We start from the raw sequence: 10,821 nt of genomic DNA, 5'->3' as shown, positions 1-10,821 counted from the left end.
ACGCTCTTGAAGCTGTCGACCGTACTCTACAAGGCATCGTGGGTGTGCATAGGCCGTTTGGCGGTAAGGTCTTGCTACTCTGTGGCGATTTTCGACAGATTCTTCCAATCGTCCCGAAAGGTACAGATGCACAGGTTATCCAGCAGTGTTTAAAAAAGAGTGCATTGTGGGAGCAATTTAAGGTATTGAGATTGCATGTCAATATGCGCGTCGAAACTGCATCAACCGCGCGGAGTGCAAACGATCTACAAAATTTTACCGATTTCCTTCTCCGCATCGGTGAGGGGCGCCATGCTACCTTTCCGGGGTTGGATGCATCTTTTGCAAAAATTCCCCGTGATATGGTATTACCTCGCTCTGCCAGCGTTGATGACAACGTACGAATATTGATTAATCGCGTCTATCCGGATATTAGACAATATTTCGAACATCTGAAATATTTTACGGACCGAGCTATTCTCTCTCCAAAAAATGTTGATGTAACCGCAATCAATAACTGCGTACTAGAACAACTACCTGGGCCAGTACAGGAATATCTTTCGGTAGACGCGTTAGTAAATCCAGAAGAACACGAAACGCTACAGATGCCGCCTGAATTCCTGCATTCAATCAACTTAAGTGGAATTCCAGTTCATTGCTTGCGATTGAAAAAATATACACCAGTTTTGCTGCTTCGTAATTTGAATACCGAACGTGGGTTGTGCAATGGAACGCGTCTGCTGGTCATCGAAATGAAACCGCACTGCATACTAGACATGGGAATATTGATTCTTTTTAAAGATCAAGTGCGGTCCAGTTCACTCAGTGAAATGAACTGATCGCGTGCGGTGATTCGTTCGCACGCCCAAGGTGGGGTATGATTTGGTACGACGACTGTGTGATTAAAATAGATTCCATCCTATTTTTTGCAAATCTGCACCAGTAGGTAGTAAAAACTGTATGGTGTTAATGCAATTAAAAAAGTGAAAAAATTAACATTTGACAATTTGCTATGAATATTTGTTATTATTGTTATGTTATATTTTGCTTTTCCACTTTTATTTATATGTTAATTCATATCCCTTCCTTATAAACTAAATCGATTTCAGCTTAACTATTGAGAACTCCTCAAATAAAATCTAAGAGTAAAAATGTATTTATGCAAAGATTAAATCGTTTGGAAGTTCCTAATCAATTACTCTGACCAGTCTTTGAATTCAAACAATTGAAACTTAATTTTAAAGTTCTTAATTAATCTAAAAACCGTTGTGTTGTAGAAAAAGTATCTCAGTAAGTTTTTTAGGATCCAGTCGCGATCTTTTTTCGGTATAGATTTGTCCAGCTTTTGAGAATACTCGTTCGCACGGGACGGATGTGGCTGGTATACAAAAAATACCTTGTACTAATTTATACAGGTTTGGAAACCTAGATTGGTTTTGTTTCCACCATAAGGGTCAGATTCTAGTTCTGCATATTCCGATGCAATGTAACCGTCTAGTTCTTGTTTTGCTTTTGTTTTAGGATCGGAAGCCACTTGCCTAATAGATATCCTACTGACAAAGTCTCCAAATAAGTGTTGACGATATTGATCCTTTTCTTGGTTGTCTTGAGTTTGAGAGTTTGATGTGGCTGTATTAATAATGTTCTGATTTGGATAAATTGTTTCGATAATATCGATAATAGATTGGTATGTTTTTTCGTATCTATTTTCTTCGTTTTCAAAACTTTGCCGTTTCATACGTGGATCGAGTAGCATTGCTTGATTTACGATCGTATTTCGAAACATGGGATCAAATCTTTCTTCAAGACCATGAATCAAATAGTTTCCTAATTTTCGCACTGAACTTTCTAATTCTTCGTTCAACAAATCAGTAGTTTTAGTGATGAGAATTTTGATAAGGAGTCCCATGTGTGATAATGTAACGGTTTTTTCTGATGAAGCAATTTTTGTTGCGTAATCAAAGTTTTGTAAAATTTTGATTGCCTGCTCTATCACAATCCAATCTTTGTTTTGTAGAGAAGTTTTCACCTTAATTGTATCTAAACAAGATAGTAATGGTATTTTGTTCTTATAAAACCGTTCCAGCATATCGTAAGTAGAATTCCAGCGAGTAACAATGTCTTGTTTTAGTTTAAGAACGGGGTAATTCAATTGTGTTTGCACTTCGGAAAGTTTTTTGGTTGCCGTACTGCTTTTTTTAAAGAACGTAACAATACGTTTTACTTCGTCAACTGTGGTTTCAATTGCTTTTTCTATCGATTTTTTAACAACTAAACTTAAACTGTGTGCAAAACATGGAAAATGATTCACTTGTTTTAGTTCTTTTGCAGCTGATGACATGTTACTCGCGTTGTCAGTTACTAAAGCAACTACTTTCTCCGTTATATCAAACTTCTCTGTTACTTCATTTACCCACTCAGCAATATTATGTCCAGTGTGTTGATAAGGAAACTCCGAACATTCGAGTAAATTGGAACATAACTTATTATCGTTATCGATGTAATGTGCTGTTAGTGCATAAAAGCTAGTGTTATTGATGTTCGACCAGCCATCTGAGGTCAGCGCTATTTTTGTGGTATTTTCCAAAGCAGTTTTGACCTTTTGCAGGCTTTTGTTGTACTCCCGATTCAAAATTGCCTCTGAAACAGTTTTGCGGCTAGGTAATTCATAGTTTGGATTTAATCCATAACTATATTTCTTAAACGCCTCACTTTCGGTAATAGAGAAAGGAAGCGACTCTTGGCAAATTAGTTTTAATAAAAGCTCATCCTGCTTTTTTTTGGCTTCTGATGTAAGCGGTTTCAGTGGAGTAAAGAAAGAGTCCATGGTGGCCGGTCGAGAAATCCCTGCTGAGGATTGTTGAATTGGGGTACATTCCTCAACATTACACTCTCCATTCGACGAGGAAGCATTAACGCGTTTTAAAGGTATTCCGACATGTTTTGCAGTCAGATGCCGTTTCAAATTGGATGACGATCCTTTAGTGCATCGAATGATCTTAGCACAATATAAACATTTTCCAGCATTTTCCGTTTTCTCGAAGTGTTGCCATACATCGCTTGTCGCTCGTACCGTGCTCATCGTTTCAATTCTGAGTAAAAATATAATAATTAAGTTGTTAATTATTATTGCCTTCTCTAAAATCTGTATCTGATCGATGAATTACTATTAACCCTAAAAACCTTTTTAAGCTACATTCTTAACACTTTGAACGCCGGGCTGACGTTACAGTTATTGAGTGAGCACGTAGCGTATGGCAAGAGAGCGATGAGAGCGACAATTTCTAGTGCCATTGTTATCACTTTTTTGTTTCATTGCGATAAGCGGCGTAGCACATGTCGTTCTTGTTCTCTCTTTCCTACCTCATTCGTTCTCAAGATAATCACTGAGCGTCAGATGCAAAGCTGAACGGTGAGCAAAACCGTCATGCGAATTTATGTGACACGGCGCTTAAATTGTTAACCATTGTAACACACTGCCACTACTATAAAATTATCTATTATCCCTACCCTACTATATAAAACTATTATCTTTAAGATTACGATTTGACAATAAAGAGTTCTCTGCGTGCCCATTAAAGAGAAAGGGTGTTCTTTTTGCACTCCACTGGCGCCAGTAGCGTCATAAAACGCCAAAGCGTCATCAAGCTAATACTCCAGTATTTTGAGCTTAAAAACTCTCAAATAATTTGTTAAGTAAAATATGAAACTGCATAAATGCTAATACGCAATATGATAATACACAAACACAATAGATCTTTCGTAATATAAGGACAAAAAGCATATTTTACTGTATATAGCAATCAGAACGGCATCGTATTCTCCACATTTTTAAAACTCACCTTTTATTCGTACAGGTTTATGATACCGTTTGCTTAGGTTTCTCGAATCTTATTGATCGATTTTAGTTGTGCCACGTTCAATTGCTAACTATCAACTGACTTATTTTGGTTTTAACGGTTTTTATCGGCGTGCACTAACACTGATAAAAAAACCGTTAAAAGTTTTCAATCATAATTATGCCGGACAATACACTTACAACTGTCTACACCACTTCATTCTAACCTTTTTATTCTTCACTGTTGATACACACTTCACACTCATGTCGTGGTAGTACACTTGTGTCCCACACTTGCAGGGGCCACAGTGTTGACGACCAGAAATTTTTTGCACACATTGATAATTATCCATAACCGAAAGAGCTGCCGATAAACTGATGTTTTCAACTGATGTGCTATCTCGCCTTACTTAACTGAAAGAGCGGGAAGGTAAGGTTTTTTTTCACAATTTTTTTCGTCCTTTCATTTTAATTCTCTGCGCGATACAGTTCGATCTCACCAATTGAACTATGAGTGCATGATAACCATTGAAGTTTTATATAATAGCGTACCTTTTTTATGTGAAATAAAACTTGATTTTTTCTACATAGAATATATGTCATTTTTTGCATTTTTAACATAAAATCATGCTTTTCAATTTAACTGACTTTCAACTTTTGTGTATCCAACTTGAGAACATGCTTACTATCAATCGTGCAACTATAGAGTTTCGACCGTACATTAGCAAATTGTTGCACACTTGCATAGTTGACATCGAACGTCCACAAAAGAAACCAACACCTACGTTTTTCGCACACAAGCTTAGTTGACATCGAACGTCGACAAGAGGAACCAAACCGCACCGTATATGTGCGGTCATTTTTCGCACACTTTCATAGTCGGCGCGATGAGCATCCGCACAGAGAATCAATACCGCACCGTATGCGTGTGGTGATTTTTCGCACACTTTCATAGTCGGCGCGGTGAGCACCCGCATGGAGAATTAATACCGCACCGTTGGCGTGCGGAGATGTATCGCACACTTTCATAGTCGGCGTGGTGAGCGTCCGCACCGTTGGCGTGCGGGGATGTATCGCACACTTTCATAGTCGGCGCGGTGAGCACCCGCACGGAGAATTAATACCGCACCGTTGGCGTGCGGGGATGTATCGCACACTTTCATAGTCGGCGTGGTGATCATCCGCACGGAGAATCAATACCGCACCGTTGGCGTGCGGGGATGTATCGCACACTTTCATAGTCAGCGCGGTGAGCACCCGCACGGAGAATTAATACCGCACCGTTGGCGTGCGGAGATGTATCGCACACTTTCATAGTCGGCGTGGTGATCATCCGCACGGAGAATCAATACCGCACAGTTGGCGTGCGGAAGAATCATTTCCTTTCGTCTAGCTGTGCGATACTCGTTCACTCAGAGTAAAGATCGGAATGAATCATGCAGTTCTGATTCAATTCGCCCATGTCTACTGCATACACGCTCGAATCTTAACCGGCAAACGACAGGGAGATGACGTACTATTACCACGCATTTTATGTGACAGCAACGATGCGAATATTCCGTTCCAAATTCGCTGGAAACAATTTCCAATTCAGGTATGCTTTGCGATGACAATTAACAAGGCGCAAGGCCAGTCCTTGCAACAGCTTGGACTGTACCTACCCACGGAGGTATTTGCACATGGGCATCTGTACGTCGCACTATCACGAGTCACATACCGACAAAACGTGACGGTTATGATCGTAAATTCGGAACGTGATGATCAAGATGGTGTTGCGGCGAAGAACGTAGTGTACCGAGAAGTAATAGGCAATTGAAGGGCTGTTTATGCGGTAAGCAAATTCATATGATGTTCATACAGATAAACAAATATAAATCATTTTGTTATTGTACTTTAACAGGTACACCGATTGAGGCTGTTGTTGCAATATAGTGTGCCACTATTAATAATAATGATGCCTAGAAGTAAACGTTTTTTCATGATTATTTCTATCGATCAATACAGATAAAGATTTATGTAAGAATTTTATTAGGCAAGTAAGCTTACTGCATCATATAAAATAAAGTAAGTTAAGTTGTTTGTTTTCGTCTTAGTGTGTTGGTTTCGTCTCTTCGTCTTTAAAAACCGTTAAGTTTGCTCCGAAAATATCATGACAAACTGCAAAATACTGCACCTGTGTACACACGAAATCAAATAGGAAGTGCTTTATATTCAAGAACAAGAAACAAGATTGTTAACTACCGTGTTAAACCAAATGATAGAGATGAAAACCGATTATAGATCATGCAATGCGTAACGAACCATAGGTTCTTTACATAAGCAATATACAGGATTCACGCGATGACAACGATATTGGTAAACATTTAACTGTCATCATCATACAACGCATCGGATTATTCGTATCAATGCTATCAAAAATCAATGGCCGGTCTCGTAGTACAGTCGTCAACTCGTACGACTTAACAACATGCCCGTCATGGGTTTGTAGTGACCGTTACGGCGTTAGACCAGTTCTAACCGTTCGATTCGCGTTAGACCAGTTCTAGCGATCTTCGCCTAGCAGGCAACAAATTATAGCAGGTACGCCACCTGTCGCTGTGCACCTCAACCTTCCACTGAATCAAGTTAGGCCATGGTTGCCAACTGCGTTGGCAACCGGAGTTAGAATAGGGGAACTAAGGACATGCGGCCCTTAGCTCGCTCTCTTTGCTCGCTGACCGTTATTGAGACAGGACGCAATAAAAGTTAATTGATAACTCACACACGAGAGTTATAGGTTCAATCCCCAAATAGACCGCGCCGCCATACGTAGGACTGACTATCCTGCTATGGGGGGGAATCAATTAGTCATTGAAAGCCAAGCCCACAAGTGGGTACAGGCAGGCCTTGACCGACATCGGTTGTTGAGCCAAAGAAGAAGAAGAAGAAGCTATCAAAAAAAGCAGCATCGCAGACTTATTTAGGAGTCTTCTGATATAAAATTTGAGCAGTAATTTTTGTTTTACTTTTTATGTTATTTAGCGTAGCCCTGTAACCGGGCCAAATTAACTAGTCCTATAACAAATTTTACAAAAAGGTTCTCATTTTCAATCTCTCACTATCTCTCACTATCTCTCACTATAATCTCTCACTAAATCAACACGTCTGACGTCTAACTGCTCGGTCGCTTATCGCTGTGCTCCGCGTTTTTCCAAAAATATTTAAGTGTATTTTCTAACGTACCCAGTTAATACTCGTTCAACTGACTACCAAACTGCTTCCTGTTACTGTTGCGCGTTAGTGTGTTATTTCATTGACCCACGACTGTGTATTAACGTTTTTAATCCGGGTTAACGGTGGTGTGATCAAAACCGCACATAATTTCGCGATGGCGGCTATCTGTTTCGCGTGTGCTGTGTCACTGGATGCTGCCGACTGTATCGTCGGCTGTGCGTACTGTGAGGCTACTTTTCACCGCGGTTGTTGCAGGCTGCCTTCCGAGCTGATTGATGCGGTCCTGACTCACATCGATCTGCACTGGAGCTGCACTGGGTGCACCACTATCCTGAAAAATCCGCGCTGCCGATCAGTCAAAGAGATCGGGGCTCAGGTCGGTTTTCAAGCTGCTCTCACCTCAACTGTTGCGGCTGTGGGGAAGCTTATTGAACCGATTATCGCCGAGGTGCGCAGTGGATTTACTCTACTGCAAAATGCACCCATACCTCAGCTTTGCAATACCGATCCTCGGCCCGTTGCGGGTAGAAAGCGGCGGCGTATCATCGAGGATTCTATGTCCCCTGATGTCAACAAAAACGTAAACATTCGTCAAAATAACATGTTTGCAGCGTCATCGCCAAGCGCGTACACTAACACTACAGTCGGCAACCCACCCTCGTCTACGCTACCGGAAGAACTCATGGGAACCGATTCGCTATCGTCACCGCTTCGAGCAGCGTTTCCCCAGCCGGCCACAGACAGAATATGGATCCGACTATCTCGCTTGTCCACTGCCGTCACCGTGGAGCAAGTGGTCGCTTCTGTGAAACGCCGTTTAGCCACCGATGACGTCCTAGCATACTGCTTGCTGAGGAAGGGAGTCAGTGTTGACAGCGTAAACTGGCTTTCTTTCAAAGTGAGAGTACCGGCTGCCCTTCGTGACGCAGCACTCGCCCCATCGTCCTGGCCTGTCGGTATTGGTGTACGTGAATTTGTACAATCCCGTCAACGAGAGCATGGACACTCATCGTCACCAATCACCATCAAACACCGTTCTCTCACACGCACACCTGTTGTCATCGATCGCCGATCGATGCCTCGCACACCAACATCCACTGTCTATCACGCACCGGCACACGCATCAACTTCACAGGCTCAAACACTAACATCACCACAATTGGGAGAACACACGCTGAACGACACTACTCATGGTCCTAATTCAACACTCATTGACGGCCCGCTTTTAATTCGCCGCACTTCCAACACCAACTTACAACAGACCACACTTGACCGTTTCTTTCACGAATAGACGAACCTCTGTTAAGTCTGCACAAACACCTACCTGTTATGTTCCTGCTGCTAATGCGCTTCGCACTGCCCGTTCCACTGCCTCTGTTTACTATCAAAACGTGCGGGGACTGCGCACGAAGGTCGATGAGTTTCGCCTGTCGGTGTTGGAATCCAATTTCGATGTAATAGTGCTTACGGAAACCTGGCTCGATCCTAGTCTACCTTCGGCTTTGCTGTTTGACGATAGCTTCCGAGTCTACCGATGCGATCGTAGTGTTGACAACAGTACATGTTCCCGCGGTGGAGGTGTGTTGATTGCGTGCTCTCAGTCTCTGACGTCACGGGAGCACACAACGGTGCATCCATCGCTTGAGCTAGTGTGCGTTATAATACAACTAGGCAATTCCCGACTATTCATCGTTGCTGCATACCTCCCGCCTAGACTTGCCGCAAATGCTGCCACGCTCCGTGAAATCGAAAATTGCATTCGCTCATTATGCTCAACTATGCATCCCGGAGACGGTTTACTCCTGTTAGGAGACTTCAACCAACCTCTCGTCTCCTGGTCAGCCGCTCAGCATGATCCGGATTTGCCATTTCTGCATTATGAGCCACGTACGCGATCGGCTCTCTCCGCTCTGTTTATGGACGAGATGCATCATAGCGGACTCTTCCAGATCAATGGTCATCTTAACACCAGCGGACGCGTCTTAGACCTGGTGTTTGCAAATAATGCTGTTGCTTCTGTTTGCCTTCCGCTTGAACTTTGCCTCACCCCGCTGTTAGCAATTGACACCTATCACCCGGCGCTTGAGTTGGCCATCCCGCTACCACGAGAGGAATCAGCCGTTCCTGCGCTAACATCACGCCTTGACTACGCGCGGACGGACTTTAACAGGCTCCTGCCGATGATCGCCTCGTTCGCGAATGTCTTCGATTGTTCCCATTACGCCACTCTTGACCTCGCTGTGAAAGATTTTGAGCGGTTCATGTTGCAAGCCCTGAATGAATGCACGCCGGTGAAACGACCTAAACGAGGCCCCCCTTGGGGTGACAGAACGCTGCGCAGGCTCAAAACGGCTAAAGCTGCCGCGTATCGCGATTATTTGTTGCGTAGGTGTCCCGCTGCATTGCGCAACTATAACACTGCGCACTCTCTCTATCGGCGCTATAACAGGTTCCGCTACCTGGGGCACGTACGGCGTACGGTTTTGCGCTGCCGCGGCAATTCACGTGTACTGTGGAACTTCGCAAACAATCGTCGGAAATCCTCTGGTTTTCCTAGCTCCGTCAGTTACAACGGGCGCAACGGCAACAATCCGTCTGCTGTATGTGATATTTTTGCCTCGCGCTTTGCCGCCACCTTCCTTCCAGCTGTAACTGATGAGAGGCAGATAGCCGACGCATTATCAAACGTACCGGTGGATGCTATGGCCCCAAACTTGCCGATCATCGATGAGTATTCAGTCTCGAAAGCGATTGACAGGCTGAAATCTTCGTTTGCTCCAGGGCCTGACGGGATCCCGGCTTCCACGCTTAAGCGTTGTGGCACCACCATCGCGCCTATCCTGGCCTCGATTTTTCGCGACTCGCTGCGTTCGGGCATCTATCCTGCCTGCTGGAAAACTTCGTGGCTTGTTCCAGTGCACAAAAAGGGGGACAAATCAAATGCATGTAATTACCGTGGCATTACATCGCTTTGTGCCTGCGCTAAGGTCTTCGAGCTCCTGGTGTACGAACCTCTCCTCGCAGCTGCCTCGAACTACATTAGCACAGCTCAACATGGATTTGTCCCACAGCGTTCAACCACCACCAACCTGGTTGAGTTCGTTAGCCTCTGCCACAGGACCATCGATGCCGGCTCGCAGATCGACGCAGTCTACACGGACATCAAGGCTGCCTTCGATAGCGTTCCGCACGCCTTGCTGCTCGCAAAGCTCGAAACGCTTGGTCTGCCTGTGCAGCTGCTGGCCTGGATGCGCTCCTATCTTACTGGTCGCACATACTGCGTGAAGATGGGACCCCATACGTCGCGCCGTATCGATGCTTCTTCTGGGGTGCCGCAGGGGAGTAATCTTGGACCGCTGCTGTTTGTCATTTTCCTGAATGACGTAACACGGTTGCTCCCTCCTGACGGCCACCTACTGTATGCAGACGACGCGAAGCTGTTCCTGCCTATCCGCGACCGGTCAGACCAACTCCGCCTTCAAGCCACTCTAAGTGCCTTCCAGTCATGGTGCTCTTTGAATGGTCTTGAATTGTGCGTCGAGAAGTGTGTTGTCGTTACGTTTGCGAGAAAGCGGTGCCCCTTAGTGTATGACTATGCGTTAAATGGATCTACCATTGGTCGCAAAAGCTGTGTCACGGATCTAGGAGTGCTCCTTGACGAAAAGTTGAGCTTCCACGACCAGCTAGAGCACGTTGTCACTAAGGGTAACCAATTGATCGGCTTACTAAAACAAATAGCACGAGACATCACTGACCCGATTTGCATCAAGACGCTATACTGTGCTTTGGTG

At 44.1% G+C, this 10,821-nt stretch overlaps 1 protein-coding gene across 1 annotated transcript; it reads right to left on the bottom strand.

Moving 5' to 3' along the window:
- Positions 1-1,022: 1,022 nt before the first annotated feature.
- On the bottom strand, positions 1,023-4,155 carry LOC125906438 (E3 SUMO-protein ligase ZBED1-like). Its single transcript, XM_049605240.1, has 2 exons — positions 3,822-4,155; positions 1,023-3,071 (listed from the first exon to the last, which is right to left on the bottom strand). The coding sequence occupies exon 2, from the start codon at positions 3,059-3,061 to the stop codon at positions 1,382-1,384; it is 1,680 nt and encodes a 559-aa protein (XP_049461197.1). The 5' UTR covers positions 3,062-3,071; positions 3,822-4,155; the 3' UTR covers positions 1,023-1,381.
- Between the last annotated feature and the right edge of the window lie 6,666 nt (positions 4,156-10,821).

This window comes from Anopheles coluzzii, chromosome 2 (assembly GCF_943734685.1).
Source record: "Anopheles coluzzii chromosome 2, AcolN3, whole genome shotgun sequence".
NCBI classification, from domain to species: domain Eukaryota; kingdom Metazoa; phylum Arthropoda; class Insecta; order Diptera; family Culicidae; genus Anopheles; species Anopheles coluzzii.
This window is presented reverse-complemented; position numbering and strand designations above follow the sequence as displayed.